The following is a 21,871-nucleotide window of genomic DNA, read 5'->3' as shown; positions in this document are numbered from 1 at the left end:
TCCACTCCAGTATTCTTGCCTGAAAAATGTCATGGACAGAGGAGCCTGGGGGGCTATGGTCCATGGAGTTGCAAAGAGTAGGACATGACTTAGCAACTAAATGATAATGCACATCTAATGCAATTTGTGCTGTGAGCTTACTCTACCCTTTATAGAATTTACACACTTATTTGACCATCACAACATCCTATGATATACAGTTATCGCCCCTCTTTTACAGATGTGCAGACTGAGGCTAAAACAGATGAAATGACATATTCCACCCTTCACAATTGTAAATAACAGGGATGGGATTTGAACCAAAGCAGCCTGACTGCCGAAAGCGTGCTAAGTCCAGCTTCTGCTTTCACTTAGCTGTATAGCCTCTCCCACATTTCATTCTATAATTCATCTGCAAAATTTTTGAATTAAGGGAATGTACATACTAAATACATGGGTGTTTTTAACTCCCCACTTCTCCTATCTGAAAATGCTCAATAAATAACACTGATTTATGCATTCCTCCAAGTTTGAGATCCTTGGAAGAATGACCCTGCATAAATCCTGGTGGCTGTTTTTATTAATGATGCAAGGGCAGTAATCACACAGACTGGAGGAGAGGAGGACAGAATTGAAAAGCAGAAATAATTCATTTTATTTCTTAGATTAGGTGCCTGGAGGTGGCATGGCACCTTAGCAGTCTAACGTCTGGGGCCTCTGGGTGCTTGCACATTGCTGCTGCAGATTTAATCATCTCATCTGATGTATGTTTCTGTAGAGTGACAGGTACTCCCTATCCCACTTCTGAACAGATTTACTCTGATAGGCTTGGGGGGAAAAGCCTTTTACTCAGCCAGCATGATTCAGCCAGTCTGTGAGGCTGCTTACCTGTAAATACATTCACAAGCAGGCTAGCTCTCAGCCCACAGGATTTTGATTTAGTTATGTTTCCTTTCTCCTTTCTCTCTTCTTTTTTTTTTCCTTAGACTACCAGTATATATAGGTCAGGCATCTGCCTCCTAACCAGTTGAGAGATTAAAGGCTAAGGCAGCTCCAAGATTTTCATAAGCAAGGTCATCACATCATTGACCCTTTGCCTCCTTAGCCCCTGTTCTTTCTTGGAGGCTCTTTTTTTTTTTTTTTCCTTGAGTCCTGAGCATTGCACGAGGATGACAGACATCCTTTCTAAAAGAGTGCTCCTCCAAGGGTGATCTTCAGCTCAGCAGCAGCACCTGGGAGCGTCTTAGAAGCACAGAATCTGGGCGCTTACAGACCAGCTGAGTTCAAATTACAGGTGAATCATACACACATTAAAGTCGGGGAGCCTTGATTTTAGAACTCTTCACCCTCCAGGGGAGGAGGCATCTCCTCTACCAAAAAGATCTCCCAGGGCAGTGCTGTGAGTGTCTTGGAGTGCATAACAAGCTGCTGACATGGGGCTCAGGAGCTGCAAATAAGGGCAGCAGCCAGATGAAGTGTGAGCCTCCAGTGAGGCTCTGCTTCTGTCGTTGCTCTTCTCTGCCCTCTGAGAGGGGAGGTACACGTTAGGTGCTCAGTCTTTGCCTCATAACTATGTAGATCATCCGGAGACCTGGAGTATTGCTTCCATAGTTATAAGAAGGTTCATAACAGATGTCACCCATGTGTCATCCAGGAAGGGATTTGCTCCCTTCCTGTGCTCCATCAAGACTGCACGTCTCTACTAGGGAACGCACCACTGTGATTGATTTATGCATCCCCATCCCTCACTTTATATTGTGTGATCCTTCATGACCCAGATGAATATATAAGAGGAGGAGGAAAGGAAAAAAGGAGAGAGGGAGAGAAGTAATGGACTTGAGTTTTAGAGAACTGAAGGTACACAAATATCCTGGATGTTGGAGAGTATGGAATGAAAGTATGCTGAGAAGTGAGTGTTCAGAAAGAGAAAAAAAAACACAAAAACTTAGGGAGGTAGGGATGAAGCTGTTGGGTTACAGATAAGGGAGTAAACTAAGAATTAAGGTCACTTAAATATAAGTGTGGAGCCAACATGGGAATCCAGGTCTGTCTGATGGATGGCTTACGTGTCTTCTGTATCACCCTGCTTTGAATGCCGTAAAAGGATAGCCCTAGAAGTTTTCCCCAGTACCCGCAGAGCACACCCAACTCCCTCATCCACAGGGACACAAACTCCCAGAGAGGTGGAGTGACTTGTCCACAGTTACAGAATTGGCTGGTGGCAGAACCAGAAGAAAGGTATGTGTCTTCAGCCTAGTCATACCACCTGAATTTCCCCATCTTATCTTCCCAGATCTGGAGTGCAGGCCTTAGTTTTGTGTCTTGGATGGCTCCTTCGGTCCACAGTCTCTTGCTCTTCCTCTGCAAGAAGCAAGGACTCTTAGTGCACAGCAGAGTGTTGCCATGGTGATTATATAGTTTAAGGCCTTTGGAGGTTAGTGGTACCCAGATGCCTTTAACCTTTACATGGAAGAGGTTTTGCAGAAACTATCAAATTTGTAAAGATATTCAAAGTCTAATTAGTGACAGGATGCTGTAATTAAAAACCACTGAGCTGATAGAGTCATCAGGAAACTAGAAAGTTCATCCCTCCATCTCAGATGGAAACGTGTCTACCCTGTGTTTAGAGCTTCCCAGGGGAGAAACTTCAGTCTTTTCTCTTTCACTTGTTATAGCTACTGATTATTTTTGCTAGAAACAATCCCAGGGAAAGATGTAAGGATTCTTTCACCTATTTACTTATTTTGTCTGTGCTGGGTCTTCATTGCAGTGTACAGGGGTTTCTCTAGTTGCAGTGCATGGGCTTAGTAGCCCTGTGGCATGTGGGACCTTAGTTTCCTGACCAGGGATCAAACCCGCGTTCCATGCATTACAAGACAAATTCTTAACCACTGGGCCACCAGGGAAGTCCCATTCTTGCCTCTTCAGTAGTCCACTTCTGCTTTCTGGAAAATGGTCTTTGCTTCTCCACCCTCATACTTCCAAGCCCTGAACTGGGTCCTTGTCATCTCCCAAGATGCAGATGTCATTTACTGGCAGAGAGGGAGGTAGAGAAAGCAGATTCGACTGCTATTCCTAGTTCTGTTAATAGATACAACCTTGGGAAAGTTCCGTCACCTCTTCCTCATGTCAGAAATCAATAGACTGGATGACCTCTAAAAAACTTCCAGTTCCAAAAATCTAACCCTCTAGTTTGCCATTGAGCTAAACTTGACTATTTCTTCCTCAGCGTATTTTATTTTTAAACAAAATGTAATAGCAAAAAGGTCTCTTTTGTATGTAAGAGAATAAACTTACATGATGAAATTACAGATATTAGAAGTGCTATTTTGGGGCAAGACACCATGTAGGCAATGTCTTCTGGCCACTCAAGGCAGTTCTGCCCATCATGATCACGGTTTTCATATTTAGCGAAATTTAGAAAAATTTCACTATTTTCATATTTCATATCAGGAACCAGATCTGAACTATATCTGATACCCAGTATTAGAAGCAATCTTCATTTCTGTTTTTTGGCTATGGATGCATGAGTATGCATTATATTATCAGCAGAAGATGTTAAATATATAATTTAGTATTAGTGGTATTAGTCTCAAGTATTAGGCCAGATTAGCATTTGATGTATTAGTTCTTCAGGGGTTACAATTAACACTTGAATTTCCAATTGCTATATCCACTAACTGAATTGTGATTTGACTTTTAATCCCACAATGAGGTCACCAGCATTGACAACCTAGTACTGATTAATTAATGACAATTCTTTATTTGCAACTGTGTCTGAGATTAGGTAAGTCACATCCTCTGATTATTGTAGACTCTTCAGGCAAACATTTGGGGATGGCCTTTCCTTATTATGGCATTTTTCAGCCTAGCTGTCTGAGAAACATATACTGAATTCAAGCCTTTAAAAGCCTCGTAAGAAAACCTACACATCCTTTACTCTCCCTCTTCTTCCCACCTGCCTTCTAGAAGCTGAGTCTTTGGTCTGCTGCTTTGATTCAAGCTCTCTACACAAGGTACCCCATCACTGTCTCAGAACAGAGGCGTCAGGCATCCATCACAGATAACAGGTGAGTAGGTCAAATATAAAATTGTCTACTACTATAATTAGTAATGTCTTTTAGGCCTTCTATCAATATGATGCTTACTTCTTGGCTCAGATGGACATTCCTAAATACTTACCAACCTGTAATAGTACTTTTGGGCTTCCCTGGCTCAGCGGTAAAGAGTATGCCTCCCAATGCAGGAGATGCATGTTCAATCCCTGGGTCGGGAAGATCTCCTGGAGGAGGAAATAGCAATCCACTGTAGTATTCTTGCCTGGTAAATCCCATGGACAGTGGAACCTGGTGGGCTACAGTCCATGGGGTTGCATAAGAGTCAAACACAACTTAGCAACCAAACAACTAAAACAAATACTACTTTTAGATGGAGTTGATACACTCAGCTTCAAGGTTTAAACCTTGAAGCAGGCAAGATGTGGAAATTTTTGTAACTGAATGCATGTATTTTTAAAACCATGTCACACCAGAATCTTCCCAGAGCTTTCCTAAGACAAGGAGTCTGAGATAAGGAGATGTAGCATCCTTCCTAATAACCCTGTAGGTGGGCTCTTCCCTGGTCTGCTCTCCAATTCAGAGACTGAGAGCTGAAGTCTCCCCCACCCTCAGCTGGGACACTGGCTCAGGTGGGACACGAGCCCTCCTGTACTGACTCAGTTTCCACTGGGACAATGACCTTCATGCTACTGAGGATCCAACTGCTAATTTTGTGCACAACACTTCCTTGATTGCTGTCCTCCACACTCTGAACATTGCTATCCACGATGTGCCTTTCATTTGTGGGCGAAACCCTCTGCCCACCCATTTCTATGGCATGTAGACAACCAGACTCTCCTATCTGCCTTACACTTCTCAAACCCCATCCAGGAAAGCTATCAAAGCCTTACCACCAGTTGCAATCCCTTTCTCAACAAAAGCACACTGCTCTGGCACATCAACACTCCCACTGATGAAAATGACATCTGCTGGTTCCATGTTCCACAGAAGAGGAACTTGATACAAACTCCCTGAAGCAAATCAGTGATTGAAGCATTAACAGGCACCCAATACCTGCGTTTGTCCCCATATCATTCCAGCACTCCAGATTTCTACACTAAAAGCCTTTAGGGGAGTTGTAAAGAAAGAAATGCCCTAGGCTGCTTATGTCTACCAAGGATTTCAGGTCTTCTTGGATTGATGGTACAGTAATAGAATGCTGAATTCTTCTCTCTATACAACAATAAATGTAGACGGCTCTGGGCAGAGAGACATGACCATCCTTTCTGTCTCCCAGTTCATTTTGTACCAACCGAGATGTACCAGAGGTAGGGAATGAGGTACTTAGTATGTACCTGGTGACTTTTGCCTGAATAAAATGGGGGTTGTCATGCCTACGCATTGTACTTGGATCATGTGGAGAATAGACAGGGAATTGGTTCTCCAAAAGATTTGCTATGAAATGCTTCTCATACCACCTGAGGGAGGCACTAAGGGAGAATGATGAATTATTCTGTGTGGCTTATGTCAAACCTGCTTTTTAGGCTGGGGAAGTAGTCATCAGACAGAAGGGAGAAAACCAAGGCCATAGCTGCATGGTTCCTGATTTTAGCAAAGGGAGATCCCAGACCGTAAGATGCAGAGTATGGAAAATTCTCCTGATGTCCGCAGCATGGTGGGCAAAGGGGAGCTCCCCCGCCCCCAGCAGGCATCTACCCTAGACCAATGGCTGCAGTTTTCCTGAAAAGTAAGAGCTTTCATACTCTTCTCCTGACAGTGGGTGGTCTTGGTTCCAGGACCTGTGTCAGCCCTCGAACCTGGGATAAAAGGTGTGGGATGAGCCAGATAATTCTCTGGAAGAGTTCTGCCTCACTCCATCCTTTATCGAATCTCCATCGCAACCTCTCTCTGTCTCTCTCTCACACACACAGTCAAGCCAGACATGCCTTCACCTGTGTGTTCACTAATCACCCAGCCTCCTACGCAGCAATATCCTCCATCCATGGGACACCCACATGTCACACACAGAGCGCTTTTTAACAATCCAAGCAGCCCAGGAAACTATCCTTTTCTTCTTTTCGCTCTCATTTTCCCCCTAAAAAAGGTCTTTTTAAAAAAATATATGTATTAAACCAGGTCAGTTTTACCTCATAGGTTCATGTGGCTGGAGCTGATTGACAAGAAAAACAATCACAAAATAAATATTTTTGTTGTTTTTTCTTTTTTCTTAAAAAAAAAAAAAAACATTTCCCTATACATGGTCTCTAACTTGACAGAGCTGCTTTCTTGGACAAAACAGATGCTGTTGGAAGAGGCGCTCTGGCTGGACCATGAGCGGAACATGGAGGCAGCCAGGCCCTGAAACTGGGGAGGTTGAGGAAGCAGAGGAGCTAAGGGAGCAGGTGGGAACACGGCTGCCTGCCTGCCCTGAGCGGTCCTCTGGGTGTTCCCTGTTTCCCAAGGGAGCCCGCTGGAGGAGCAGTCCGTGTCTGGCGAGCTCAGTGGAGGCAGCATACAAAAAGGAAAGAACCAACGTGGGGGAATCATGAAACAGCGCCATTTTAAGAAATCTGGTTAAAAAGAATACAAAAGTGACCCCACAGAGGGGGAGGCAGTGTTCCTACCCCTCCCGTTGTTGTTCCGTCTTGCTCTCTTAAATGATAAGAATCACTTTCAAGGATTTGTGTGTTGCTGGGTTTGGCTGGTTCTCTTACTGAATCTCTCCCTTGGCTCCTCTCCTTCAGCTGCATTCATTTGAGAAAGCACCGACTTTACAGCTTCAGGGCTGCTGAGTGGTCGCCTCCTGGTGCGAGTGTGTGTGTGTGTGTGTGTGTGTGTGTGTGTGGGCACGTGCGTTGTGCACATGTGCAGTGGCTGTTTCTCTCTCTCCCGCCTGCTTCAGTCCAAGCCCCGAGGTCCCATCTGCTGGGTGCTGACGGTCTTCAGGGAGCACCTGTTGGCACTAAGGTGAGGGCTTGGATGATCTCCGCACCCTGGATTCGTGGGTCCCTTCCCTGCCCGGCGCTGGAGTGGGTCCCCCATTAGCTACAGAGTTTGCCGGTCTCATATTCCACAGGGTTTGGCAGCTTGGAGTTGAAAGCCCTCAGAGAAGACTGGATCCTGCCCACCTCATTGTTGGCCAGCTTGAGCCGATGCCGGAGCAAGCAGGAGAAGAGGTCAAGCCGGACCTTGCCAGGTGGAGAAAGCTGGTTGACCCGGTCCCTAAGCTCGATGAGCTGCAAGAGGGCAGAGTCCTGGGAACCTTGCGTGTATGGGTAGTCTAACTGGAGAATTAAGTCCCGGATGGCATCCGGGTCAAAGGGCAGGCTGTAACCAAAGACCTGCAAGGTGTTGATTTTCATGTAGCCCAAGTTCTTGGAGGGATCGGTCATCTCCAGGGGCTCGTAGTAGATTGTCTCGTTGGAGTTGTCGTCCAGGGACTTGATTCGGCTCCGTAGGTAAACGTGGACCGTCTCAAAGAAGGTCTTCCACCTGTTGCCCAAGGTGATAGTCCAGTTTTGGCACTGGGCGGCTGCATCCACGTTAGTCCTCTCCCAGTCGGGGAAGCTGCCCTCACTCACGGGCATGAACCAGCTCTCAGAGTGGCTGCCCCCGAAGGGGTTGACGTAGATGGCCATGACAGGCTCCAAGGTGCTGTTCTTGGTGAGGCAGATCTGCAGGGACAGGGCCAGCATCACGTGCACCAGCCCAGGCTTGTACTTGTTGCTCTTGAGGGTGAGCAGCATGCGCTTCCTCCAGGAGGGGTCGAACCAGCTGCCCAGACGCATGTCGTTGCTGATGAAGATGGAGTGCACCTCGATGCGGCTGTCCCGCTTCTGCAGCAGGTACTTCAGCTCCAGGTCCTGCAGGTCCGTCTCCAGCCCCAGAAAGTTCTCCAGGGACTCAGCCACCTTGGGGCGGCACAACCCCTGGGCGAGCACGTAGCCTGGGTTGCAGCTCCCACAGCGGGTGCTGTTGTCCGGGGCGCAGTGGGCACAGGCAGGCCCTTCGCCCAAGGCACAGGGGATGGGACCCTGGCAGGAAGACTGGTCGTAGGGGCAGGTGCAGCTGTGGCTCTGTTCCAGGAAGGTGCCGGGGAAGGTGCTCTCCCCACAGTAGAGGAGGGACTGGATACGGTTCCACCAGTAGGGCAAGGACCTGTGGGAGGGGAGACAGAAATGAAATGAGAGTCACAGGAAGCCACACACTGCTGCTTCCCTGAGGGTGCCAGGAGGCTGACTAATAGGGAAGTTGATGAGGCAGATAAAAGCCCCAGGTTCTCTGAATGATGGAAACCCTACTGTACCACTTTGGGATGACCAGCAAGGCCTGGAGCTGGGTGTCTGATCTTTCAGCATCAGAAAGGTCTGACATCAAATTTGCACTCATCCCTCCCAAGTACCACCTCATTCCCTCATTCAAAAGCCTACAGAAGCACTCAGCGTCTTCCATATCCAATCTAGTCTTCAGCCTCTTAACGAAGATCTTCCAACAACTGGCTCTCCAAACCTCCCAATGATGTGCCCACCTCTTTCCCTCTTCACAATGTAGATCTGTCCTTTCTAGAACTCTCCCATCAAGGACAGGACTTCTCTATGGTTGGCTCCCTCTCTTAAGATTTAGATTTCAGTTCTTATGATACCTCCTCAAAGAGGTCTTCCGTGACTCCCCTCAAAAGCACCACCCAGCCCCTCTCTGTCATATCATGCTGCTTTGATGTGATCCACAGCCACGATCAGTATCAAAATGGATTCTGTTTGTTTACCGTTGACTTGTTCAGAGACGGCTCCCCTGCAAATGCCATGAGAGCAGGGACACTGCATTCTTCACCAACACATCTTCAGAAACTAGGATTGTTCCTGGCGCCTGGTAAGCATTTCCTAACTATTTCTTGGGGGGAAAAAGAACCTTTCTCAAAAGCCCTTGCTGGTCTGTCCTTTCCACTCATGTGTCCCTTGTCTCCTGTGCCTCAGTTAGAGGTGCACCTCTGGGTTCCTGTGAGGGCAGCACCCTCTCCTGGAACGCTCTGGCTCACAAGCACCAGACCACTTTCATCTCCTCCTGGACAATCTGGTCAAGACAACCTTCTCCCAGGTGGCTTTTCTCTTGGACCTTTGATATTATTAGGACATGTCTTTGATTTATGTTTTTCCCTTATGGCTCAGCTGATAAAGAATCTGCCTGCAGTGTGGGTGACCTGGGTTCGATCCCTGGGTTGGGAAGATCCCCTAGAGAAGGAAAAGGCTACCCACTCCAGTATTCTGGCCTGGAGAATATTCTGGCCTGGAGAATTCCACGGACTGTATAGTCTATGGGGTCACAAAGAGTTGGACACAACTGAGCGACTTTCACTATCACTAACATGAATCTGGGCTTCCCAGGTGGTGCTAGTGGTAAAGAACCTGCCTGCTAATGGAAGAGACGTAAGAGATGCTGGTTTGATACCTGGGTCAGGAAGATCCCCTGAAAGAGGGCATGACAACTCACTCCAGTATTCTTGCCTGGAGAATCCCCATGGACAGAGGAGCCTGGCAGGCTACAGTCCATGGGGTCACAAGAGTCGGATATAACTGAGCGACTGAGCACACAACATGAATTTACATAGCTGCTGCATAGTAATAATTTTTAGTTTTGATGTTCCTATATATTTATTATGTCTTTCCAATTAACAAGTACCCTCACTGCTTAATCTTAGGCCATACAAGGTAGACTCAACAAAGGCTTGTTGAATGCATGTGTGAATGAGCGATGGATGCTTAAAGGCCAGTGATAACCCAGCCCTGTCTGTTCCTAAAGGCACAGGGCCTCAGCTCCCTTCGCTCTTGTGACTCAGAGTAGAGCTGCTGTTGGAAATGATCTACCGTGTGTTTCTCATCACACATAATCAGCGTGTGAGCTTTAACTCCACCCTTTACTTTCCTCAAAGACTTATTAAAATGGAAATGAGTGAGTGAGAATGAGAGTATTATTAGAGTAACATTCGAATCGACTATAATTTATATAAAAGTAAAATTAGCTTCTCTTTTTTTTTTCACTTCAGACACATCTCATAATTGAGAATGAAGCGCAAGTAGGTCAAGATAACAGGAGCCTCTGAAAGACCACATGTGGGTCAGCACGCCCAGCCCTGCCGCGTTGGGCAGGGGCCCTCCAGGGCCTCAGCCATTGTCATGGGCGGTGTGTCTCTGGCTCAGACACAGGGGTGCTCACCTCTCCTTGGGCAGACGGAAGCGGGGCTGCCGGTGACAGCGCTTGCAGAGGTTGAAGAGCCGACGGACAATGCGATGGGTCTTTTTGAACAGCACTCGCAAGCTGGCTCCCAGCTGCTGGTAGCGGTGCTGGAGGCTGGTGTCCACTGCCCAGAACTGGGAGATGGCTGTGGAGTTCAGGAATCTGTCATCTGGCAGTCGCTTCAGCAGGGCCTGGAATTCCTCTGTGGGTAAGGACACACAGGCTGAGCTGAGGGGGTGCCCTTCAGACCCTGGGTGGACAAGAGCCCCCCCTGCCCCCAAGACCCAGCTTGCCCATCCATCACTGTATGAGGCAGGAGGCTTCACACCATTCTCCCAGGACTTTTGATTTCTTTCTTTTTAAACAGCTTTATTGAGAAATGATTGACATACCATAAGATAAGGCTCCAGGATTCTTCCCCCTCCATCCTATCTCTAATATGCTTCTGAATTTCAAAACACATCTCTGTCACCACCCATGTGGCCAGTGACCTTGGGGCGCATCTCTTTTGCCATTAATACCTCCTTATAAATTATGCACAACCTTCTTGGATCACACCACAGCCCCCTTAGGGAAGGTGTGAGGCACTGGTTAAGGTGAGGGTGGGCAAGACTGGCCAATGCGGGCACAGAAGACGGAACACCCACCTCAGAAGCCTTAGAAGGCTTTCAGTTTCTGAGACCAGCCTCTTCCCCCAACATCCTTCTCTCTGACTCTAGCACATCCTTCCTGTCTTTTGAGATTCACCCCTTGACCAGATTAAGGACTTCCTGTAGCTCAAACAGTAAAGAATCTGTGTGTAGTGCAGGAGACCAGCGTTCGATCCCTGGGTCGGGAAGATCCTCTGGAGAAGGGAATGGCAAGCCATCCAGTATTCCTGCCTGGAGAATCCCATGGACAGAGGAGCCTGTCGGGCTATAGTCTGTGGGGCTGCAAAGAGTTGGGCACGACCGAGCGACTCACACACACACCTTGGCTAGATATGCATACGTTTTTGAAGTTAGTCCAGAAGCAGAGTGCTTTCTGGTTCTTAGCTCTTACAAGTCTGAGTTCTCCTCAGAGCTTCCTGGGAACAATGTGTTTTCTGAAGTCATGCTCAGATCTTTGTCCACAAATCTGCTTTTACTTAGGACCTGCAGCCATCAGGTCTCCTGTTAGGGGTCCGAATAGCCCTCCTTCACTCATTAGAAGTAATTCATAATGCTGAAAGCCCTAAGTCCTTGCCTACATACTCAAGCATCCCACTACCATCTTAACTACCTACCCATACTACCACCCTGATGCCACCACCACTGGTCCAATGCAGCCAGGGTTGCTATTCTCCTTAGCTACTGAATACCTTGTCTAAGACTTGAGCTGGCAGTGCCTGGGTCCTCCACTCATTCTGATTTCTCCAGCCCCTGGTTCTTCATCCCCCACCCAGATGACTGGAAACATCACACCTAGTAATGACATTAACAAGTAGTATGTGCATAGTTCTGCTTATAAAACACTTAAGTATACAAAACGGCACAGAGAATAACAAAATGAACTCCCACAAGTCCACCACCTAGATCTTGCCATCTTGCTATATTGAATTCAGCTTTTTTGGAAGAAATAGGCAAAGCAAATATACTTGAAGGCCCTAAACTTCCCCTCTGTCTTTATCTAGATGTAACTACTCTCTTGAATGTTTTATCATTATCATATATTTTTTAACATTTTCTATGAATACATTTATCCATGAAAATATTAAGTATTGGCTAGTATGGTTTCAAACATCAAGTAAATAGTACTAAATATGCATTATGTTAATAATTTATATTATATTATTATTATATAAGTATTACATAAATATAAATATGTATGTAACACATAGCCTTTTTCATTTGCCTTGTTTTATCCAATATTGTTTTCTGAGACATATCCACATAACTACTATTCACGTAGTAGTGAAATGTATATCATGCAGAGTTCTTCATAATTTTATCCACATTGTTCCATATGAGTCATCCATCCACTGATTACTATCATTTTCCTACATTTACAGATGAAGAAATGGAGGCACTGAGTGGCTGCATGGCTAAATCAAAGTCATACAAAGGGTCAGTAATAGAGAGTACTAGGTCTGCCCAAGATGCTACAGCAAAATACAACAGAATGGATGGCTTATAAACAACCAAAATGTATTTCCAGGGGCTGGAAGTCCAAGGTCAAGAGGCTGCGGCCAGGTTCTGGTGAAGGTCCTCTCCTGGGCTGAAAATGTCCAAATTCCTGCTGGGTCCTCACGTGGTGGAAGAGGTAAGGGATCTCTCTGGGAACCCTTTTATGTGAGAGTGCCAGTCCCATTCATGAAGAGTCTGCTCTCATGACCTAATCACCTCCCCAGGCCCTCACCTCCTAATACCATCACCTTGGGCATTAGATTTTCAACATATGAATTGGGGGCGGAGACACAAACATTCAATCCTTATCACAGAATAAGAAGTCAAAACCCAGTCCTCTGAATCTAAGTCTCAAGGTGACACTGATATCAGTTATACTTGCACTAAGCAATCACCGGCATGAACTAGTGACTCCTAGAAACATGCTATGCACCTCACTCATTCAACAAATATTCACTGTGCACCTAACGTGCAGGCACTGTGGAATCTGTGGCAAATAAGATAGATGAGGTCTAAGGCCTTGATTATATTTACCTTGGCTTATTAGGTCCTTGAAATGCATCTCTTTGGTAGGTATTAGGTCTATTTGCATATACAACAAAAGAAAACGACTGAGACTTGGGGCAGTGATATAACCTGCTGGAGGTCACAGACCAGTGACGTGGCTGAGTCAGGAACCAAGCTGAGTGTCCCGTGGAGTACCTCATGGGCTCCTCCCATTCATAGGGAGGAAATCTGGGCCAACCCACTGCTCACCTGACTCCTCGAACTGCCGGTTGTGAGTCGCCCAGGAGTCCTGGATCTGCAGCAGGCTGTCCTCCATGGCCTGGATGTCGGCGTCAGGACAGTTGCATTCTGGAAAGGTAGGGCTGCACTTGCACCAACAGTCATTCCCCTTGCAGATGAGCTCACCCTCGGAGCTGCAAGTGATGTAGCTGAGCGCAGCAGCCACGAAGCGCTCACGCAGGTACTCGGGCAGCAGCACCTGCAGGCCTAAGGAAAAGATGTATCAGGGAAAACTGCCGGGCGGGACCAGTGGGTACTCGCTTTCCCACACCCGAGTCCGCAGAGTCCCCAGCTGGAGTTCTGCTGACTTGAGCATCCTGGGTTCAAGGATGGGCACCCCAGGCCTGATCCTGCTAAGCTGGTTGGGATAGAGGGTTACTGCTACCCCTGTGACAGATGGGGTACATCAAAGCTCAGGGCTTAGTTGAACCCTCACATCAGCCAAATTGAGAACGTGCCTATCATATGAACGGGCTTCTTGGCTACATGTCAGCATTTCTAGGATAGAAATGCGATGGTGTTTCAGATAAAGGAAGAGCTAGAGTCCTCATGGGGGAAAATCATCAAGGCTTGTTGGACTTTTTGCTCTGCCTCCAAGAGCCATTCTATCTCTAACTTCTCTGAGATGAGCAGCGGGCCTCCTAGGATATTACTAAATGCTGACCCTCCTGGGCCTCCCACCTTAACCCTGAAGACCAAGGAGGCTGCCCTGCTTAGGAGGTAGGGACAGGTGTTGTGGGTATGTAGTGGCCAGGTATGACACCAAGTAATACTTCCCATATATGACTGCAGGTAACACTTGTGGTCATACCGAGGCTGTTACAGGTGAGGAAGTCCAATCCTCATGAGCACAGTGGTCTGCCCAGGGCACAGTGCTAGTAAAGCCAGCTTATGCCCTTGTCCCCTTGGGTCCTACCGCACAACTGGGACTGGCTGCCCATCTCAGGCTTTCACTCTTGAGGAGATTTGAAAGCAAGGTGGTGGTAGATGCCCCAAGTTAGATATGAATGCCTCTCAGCTCTCTTTTCTAATTAGCTTCCTCTGGTCTTGAATATAATCCACTCAGTTACTCCAAGATTCAGTTTTCCTACCCATCTGTGGTGCCTGCTTGCGGAGTCACTTCAGTCATGTCTGACTCTTTGCAATCCTATGGACTATAGCCCACCAGGCCCCTCCGTCCATAGGATTTCCCAGGCATGAATGCTGGAGAGGGTTGCCATGCCCTTCTCCCAATCCAGAGATTGAACCCATGTCTCTTGTGTCTCCTGCATTGGCAGGCGGGTTCTTTACCACTAGCACCACTGGAATGGTGGATATTGGTTTATCAGCAGCAGGATAGACTCCTAGTTGGCTTCTAGCCAGACAGAGTGGCTGTTGGAAGCCTATGAAGAGGTGAATGAATCATAGGCACACCTTGGGATGCAAGCTGGCCAGGTTCGATATCAGACCCACAGGCGGCTCCCTGAATAGGGACCCTAGGAGACACTGTGCCAGGAGAGTGAGGGACAGGAGGACTTCTGGATGGGATGGGCTCCCCTTTCATCAAATATCTGCCGGCTCTTAATCATCACACCCTTGACCTTGGCAGGAAATCAGAGAGTCCAAAGGATGTATCCCGGTGTCAGCAGACCTTAAAATAAAACTTAGAATTGCAGCTGCAGTAGATGTTTGTTGCTCTTGTTTGAGATCTACTCCTGTCCAGAACTGCTCCTACGTTTTCCTTTCTTGGTGTCCCTGCAGTGGCACTTGAGCAGCCCTCCCCATGTACCCTGTCCACATGTGCTTGCTTCCCACACTCACCCCTCTCCAAGCCCTTTCTTTTCACCTCCCCCATTAGCTCCCTCCTCCTCCCCATAACATTTCCTATTGCTATAAAATAAGTGCCCTGAGCAATGTCTGCATGAGTGATGGGCTATAAAATTAAATGGCATAAACCATTCCAAATGAACCACCAGACACTCTGAACTTCACTCATCGCTAATTTCCAGAAACAAACCCAGCCCATCCAGGGACCTAGGAAAAGAGGGATGCTAATTGCGTTGCATTGCGAGGCTTTAAAGAAAGGAGGCTTTTCCTCCTTTTTTATTATGTTTCTTGATGCCTAAAGCATTCAGGGGTTGCGTCTAACTCAGGTTGGCTGGAATTTGTCATCATAGATCCTAGGTGAGGGCTATTGATTTTATAATACCAAGACAATCATATCTTAAACAGAGTACAATTCAGTTAGGCCTTAAGAAGAATGAACATTCCCCACTGCCAAACAGCTCTGACTCCATCTACATAGCTCTGCCCCGGGGATGCTTGGGGGACACCTGGGTGCATCCCCTTATCTCCCAGCCTCCAGACCTAGTGTCATTCCTGTTCCTTTTGCTTTTCTGTTTCTGCTTGTTCTGTCCCCAGTTGAGGCTCCCATTCCTTTCAAACTCTTCTCCTGGCTTTGATCTCCCATGGAAGGATGCAGACTAGTAACAAAAGGTAGGGACCATTCTCAGGATAACCAGTAGTCCCACATTTTGTGTAGCTCTTAGTCGAGCTAGAGACGATGTCCCATGATCACTCTGCAAAGATCAGCTGTTCTGCAGAGGATTCTTTGGACAACAAGGGAGACTGCCCAGCTAGATCAAGGCACAGAAGGATGGGAGTGCTCTTGCTATAGGATAGTGACAGAGATCTGGGGCAGGACTAGGAGGCAGGAGGATTCGGGTGTCGAGTGGTTTGAGCAATGGTTGAGGTGTAAAGTAAACCATATCAGAAGTTTTCTCCAAAGAGTGACGGAAAGTTGTTAATTACAGGTCCCAGAACTAGGGGTAGTTTTTGTCTTTGGAAGGGTCTAGCCAAATGAGGCAGATGGGACCTTTTCCTTTGGGTGATCTAAACCTTTTTTTTTTTTTAACCAGCTATGGAAAGTGAAAATCATCACAGGGTACCTTACCGAGTAACTGCACCTTGTTCTCCGGACTCTGTACCAGGACAGAGCTGACTGAGTCCAGGTTGTCGTAGTTGCTGCAGCCCAGGGGGCCGGTCCGGGTCTCCGTGACCTAGAGAAGGAAGGATGGGTTTAGACAACAAGCAGAGACTTTCCTTTTGCACTTCCCTCTTCTGGTCAGCCATTCTCAGGCTCTGTGTCCTGTCCTGGCCTGGCCCAAGGAAGGTCATGGCTCTTCCTACCCTGGGAGCAGGAAGCCACTTTTCCCCTTGTTTTGAGACAGGGAATATCAGTGGTGTGGGGCTGGTGGCAGCAGCTGTCCGGAAGTGGAAGCCTTTCAGAGGACCCAGGGGGACTTTGTGTCTGAAAAAAAGAAATTCAGGGTAGGAAGAGGAAGCTGAGCCTCCACGCTGGAGTTCTCCCATCTCCTCCCCCAGAGGGAGACCGGAGGCCAGATGCCGATACTGTCAGCCCACTGGCCAGCCCAGCTGTAGCCACTTAATGTGGTGCTCACAGGCTTTAGGGATCCTGAAGATGAAATGCACTAGAGAAATATGAGTTATGAGTATTATTATTAATATTAAACATTTAAGTCCCACCTCGGCACTGAGACGTCCTTAGAGAAAATCAGCCATGGGCTTACTGCATATTTTAATAAGTACATTAAATATACATAATCTCTTATAGCTATGTAATATTCCAAAACACCACAGAGTCATTTTAAAATATTATAAAGTTGGACTATCGGTTTTTCCCTGATGTTTAAAGTATAAGATGAAAAATGGGGAGCTTTAAATGCACTGAAATAATTATGTAATAAGACTGATGGGGACCTGAGGCCCTTTCTTTTCAGGATCTCTGGAGGCTCTGCCAACAATCAATCAACCAATCAACTGGTATTTATTGGGTAGCCACTGTTCAATTCCCTGCAATTTATCAAACCTTCATAGAGTGCCTTTCTCAGAGTTCTTCAAGGAAGTCGGCTCTGATACCTCTGACCTTCTCTCCTAGCTCCAGGCACCTCTGCTCTGCAGCAAGCAGACGACTTGGAGTTTTCCATCCTTTCCTCCAAGTATTTAAAGCCTGAGTCCTCCACACATGAAAGGCTCCACAGAGGTAAGCTCATAGTTATTTTGCTCATGAGGTTGTTAACAGCAATTAACACAGTGGCTGGCACCTAATATGTACTCAATAAATTAGAGTGTGTGTAATAGGTTTTGGGCTTTGAGGGGTGGAGAGGTGGGCACAAAGATGTACAGGGTATATTGTGTGTCCTCCAGGAGGTTACAACCTGTGGGAAGACAGGTACATATCCAGCTGATTGATACACCTCCTGGTGGAGAAGAGGTAACATGTCGTAATGAGCCCCGAGGAAAGTGCAGTTCTAAGCAAGGGAAGGAGTTTCAGAGGAGAGAGCAACTGATTTGTTTCTTCAAGATGAGTAAAACATGGACAGGAAGAGAATGGAGGGGAAGTACTCTCAGAAAAAGAAGGGGCGGCATGATCTACAACATATGGGCTTGATAAGTGTGAGATGTAATGTGTCTGCCACTCTGCCAGTTATCACAGTGAATTCCAAAGTATAAGTGACATCGTTAAAGAGAACTTAGTATAGTTAGTCCTGAAAACTACACATGGAACAGAGTAAATGAGAGATGGTGTGATACTAATACAGTGAAGAGAGAGAAGGGAAAAAATGTTGTTGCTTAAAGTAGTATGAGAAGGCTTCATGGAGGAGGTGATCCATAAATTGGTCTTAAAGGATAAGAGGGAAGAGAAAGACTATAGGGCAAGCAACAGACCCTGTGCATGAGAAGCAGCAAGACCCAGCCTGGATGGAATAGGATCAAGGCTATGACAGAGGCAAGAAACCCCTCTATAGTTTCCAAGCTCATCCTCCAAGATCATCCCATTTAACCTTCACACTAACTCTGAGACAGATCGCATTACTATCATGTTTCAGGGAAAGATACAAGGTTTAGGAAGATACTGGGCCCAAAGACTCAGAGCTATTGAGTAGATGAGATAGGATTTTGACTTCGGAATCCTCAGTGTCTCCTGTGGCCCCAGTGTCTCCTCTGAGGGCATATCAAAGGGCTGCAGACAATGGAGTTAAACCCGTGTAGATGACATCACTCTAAAAAACAAGTGTCAACAGACCAGCTCATCCAAAACATTTTAGTGATCTACCCTCTCTGCAGAAGGTGAACATGGCATAAGACAAATGGTATAGACTTTATTTTTTATTGGGATATATTTGCTTCACAGTGTTAATTTCTACTGTACAGCAAAGTAAATCTGCTATACATATACACATATCCCCTCTTTTTTGGGTTTCCTTTCCCATTTAAGTCACCGCAGAGCATTGGATAGAGTTCCCTGTGCTATATAGTAGGTTCTCACGAGTTATCTATTTTATGCATTGTATCAGAAGACTTTAGATATTGTGATTACAGATGAGGAAATCAAGACCAGATAGGTTACGTGATTTCTTCAAGGTCACACAGTCAGCTGCAGGGCTATGATTCATTTGACTCATTCATTCACTCATTTATTCATTTATGAAATATTCCAGGAGAATCCAAAACTCACAGTGAGCCAGTCACTACCATAAGGAGTTTACAGACAAGTGGAAACATGTTATACTGACATAATCCCCGTGTTACACACGAGCCTGCCTCCCTCCATAGGTGGACAGTTGGTGCTGAATAATGTCTCTGTATTGAGTGAGCTTGTGACTGGCTACTGCAGTGGGAAGGAAGAACCAGGACTATTTCAAGGTAAAGCTTTCTTTATCTATATGGTGCAAAAATTCCTATAGGAGCTGTGGCCAAGGACTAGCCCAGCTATTCGGGGAAGCCTGTCTCTCTTGGAACGGAGTAGGCTGAAAGAGTGGCATGGGGGTGTGTGGTATTTGGGAGGTTTGCCTGTCCCCGCCTCCAGGTAAGCAGGCCACCACACTGTCACTGAGTTCTGCACTGGCTTTTCTGTCCACCCACTCTCGAGTTGAACACTCACCAGCATCAGGTCCATGCAGGGAGAAAGCTACATGCCTTATGCAGAAGTAGGACAACTCCTGAGAGGGTGAACAGAGCACCGCAACTTTCCGCTCTTTCATTCCACCCCTGTCCCTCCCTCTCTACCACCAATTCATCTGCCCCCTCCCGAACCCCACCACCATCTTGTTAAACATTCTGGGGCGGGCTCCCATGCAATTTTCTGACCTTTACTTGCCCATTTCCAAAGGTCAGTTCTAAAGAGAACAATCAATTAGGTGAGTCATTGAAAGGGTGTGCGTAGCTCTACTTTGTTAATTGCAGCACAGGGATGGGAAGGAGGAAGATACAGAAACTGCAGTTCCCCCCGTTCATTTCTTGTTAGAGGGAATGATTCAAGCCAGATAACCAGCAGTGAGGAAGGCTCACTCAGGTTTTACCAGATCCCAGAGTCACTGCCCTTTCTATGGCTCCTCTGCCCTGAGCCACCTCTGACCTCCCAGAGAAGCAAGGAGGTGGGAAGCAGGAGGGGAGTTGCAGACGGTCCTCTTGCAGATGGCGCCTAAGCACTGACTTGACAAGCGGGATGAGTCGAGGACCCCCAAACCTGCGGAGTGATGAAAGTCCCAGAGTCCCTGGCAGGTTGGTCCAGGAAACCCTGTGTCTCTCCCTGTAGAAGAGGCAGACAGCTTTGGTGGATTATAAAGAGGGCCGGCGGAGGTAATGGAAAGTGCAGCTCAAAGAGAGCCTCAGATAAGCTTTCAGAAAGAGAAAATAATTGTGTGCTAATTGGTCTGTTGACAGAAACCGTCCTGCCTTCAGAAAGCCCTGATGGATCTCAGGTTCATTAGCACATCCAATTTTCCATAAATGCCGGATTGTGCAAACCCTCATTCGGGTGAGCCTGCTCTCCTCCCCTTGCCCTTCACTCCCTGGCTGCTCTCATCCTACCTGGTTTGGGGGGGCGGGGGGAGCTGGCTTGCTGCACAGCTAAGCTCCAGTAAAATGGGCTTCTAATTGTGAGCGATAGGGCTGGCCAGAGAAGCACGGCTGAGAGTGTGTGGGATTCAAAGAGCTGCAAATTGAACCCCAGGCTGCTGCAGGCAGGAATCTGGACAAGTCACTTTAAGGATGCTTATGAGAACCGCTCCCTCTTGCCATCCTGAGGTCCATGCAAGTTTGTGTGGGGGCTCTTTTCAGGCAGCTCATGAGCCTCTCAGACTCCCCACCAAGCCCTTCCTCAGCCTTCAATTAAGTAGAGGGTGAGTTACAACTGGGGTTTCCCAGGTGGTGCTAGTGACAAAAAGAACCTGCCTGCTAATGCAGGAGATAGAAGAGGTACACGTTCAATTCCTGGATGGGGAAGATCCCCTGGAGGAGGACCTGGCAACCAACTCCAGTATTCTTGCCTGAAGAATCTCTAGGACACAGGAGCCTGGAAGGTTATAGTCCATAGGGTCTGCAAAGAGTTGGACACAACTATAGTGACTTAGCACGCACAAACGAGCTACAACTACAAAATATGCCCCTGCCCTTTTCTGGGCTCCTATCGCTTCCCAGGAATTACGGATAGGATGAATCTGTATTCAGCCCTTTCCAGTTTGCAAAGTGTTTTCATGTGAGCCATATCATCTGGTGTTACCCGATCGTACAGTAGAGTAAGGGGTGATATTCACAATGCTATCCACAGTGTGCATCAGCAGGGAAGACAGGAGTGTGCTCACTAATCAGAAGAGGTGTCAGCTATAGGGCCATTGTGAGGTGCAATGATCCCAACGTGCATCAGTCCTCTGGTTACTATTTGGGGAGATCCTGGGGCTCCAGGGGAGGGATAAAGGAGTTAGAGTGGTACATTGCAGACCAGGTGAAGGTGACTCACCACTCTGTATGGAAGTATTTAATATTTTAATAACCGATGTGGCCTAATCAGCTGAATCTTCGTCCTGCACAGGTGAGTCAAATAGTTGATAAATCCAAGTCATGGAGTTAAATAACTAAAGTCTCAAGGTCACAGGAATAGTAAATATCAAGATTGAAATCCAGTCCCTGGTCTTCGCACTTGAGGAAGTTCATCTCCTATTAAACCAGGTAGCCTGCCATCCCCTATCAGGAATTTTTAGTAAGTGTCTCACCACACACCCAACCCTGTGAAGAGACTTGGAACTGTACGCGTATGACAGTCCCTGCTGCCTAAGCCCCGAAGCTGTGTGTGGGGAGGTGGAGACAGGTGTGGGAGGTGGAGACAGGCGTAGAAACAGCCGCAGTCTAATGTGACACCTCCTGTAACAGAGGTACGTACTGCCCAGGGCAAACCGTGCCCCAGACGGGGGTGTTCAGTGGGGTCTCAGTCATGCGCTGGATGAACAAAAGGGGGTAGGGTGCCTCTTTCTTGCCGTTAGTGAAAAGAAGTTGCTGACAAAGGGCAGAAAGTAAGAGTGCCTCTGCTTAGAGAAACAAGAAACCGGCAGATTTACTCAAGGGTTTTTTGTGGGCAGACCCCCTCACCCCCACCTACCTCCACCCAGAATGACCGCGCTGGAAGCCAGCTCATCCCCTGTAAAGGAGCCTTCAGGAGAGGAAGCAGATGGCAGGGGCTACAGCACCAGCAGCAGAGTTTGAGCTCCAAAGGGTGTGCGACTGTGGGGGGGCGGGTGTGTGGCATGGGGTGGGGGGTGCTGTCTGGATTTGCAAGTGCTGTGTGTTAAAGCAAAGAGGTGTCTCTGGTGGGACACCATCACTATCAGGATGGACTGGCCAAGTCAATCATATGGA

General features: G+C 47.2%; 1 protein-coding gene across 1 annotated transcript in view; it reads right to left on the bottom strand.

The window, feature by feature from the left end:
- Positions 1-6,141: 6,141 nt before the first annotated feature.
- Positions 6,142-21,871, bottom strand: part of BRINP2 (BMP/retinoic acid inducible neural specific 2) — a 139,203-nt gene continuing 123,473 nt past the window's right edge. The window contains exons 5-8 of the mRNA XM_043924413.1: positions 16,110-16,215; positions 13,148-13,384; positions 10,227-10,449; positions 6,142-8,174 (exon numbers count right to left, since the gene is read on the bottom strand). Of these exons, the coding sequence (XP_043780348.1) occupies positions 7,058-8,174; positions 10,227-10,449; positions 13,148-13,384; positions 16,110-16,215 (1,683 nt within the window). The 3' untranslated portion in view covers positions 6,142-7,057. The remainder of the gene's footprint in view (positions 8,175-10,226; positions 10,450-13,147; positions 13,385-16,109; positions 16,216-21,871) is intronic.

Source organism: Cervus elaphus, chromosome 14 (genome assembly GCF_910594005.1).
Source record: "Cervus elaphus chromosome 14, mCerEla1.1, whole genome shotgun sequence".
Taxonomy (NCBI): Eukaryota; Metazoa; Chordata; class Mammalia; order Artiodactyla; family Cervidae; genus Cervus; species Cervus elaphus.
Note: the sequence above shows the minus strand (reverse complement) of the source record. Positions and strands in the feature narration are given on the sequence as shown.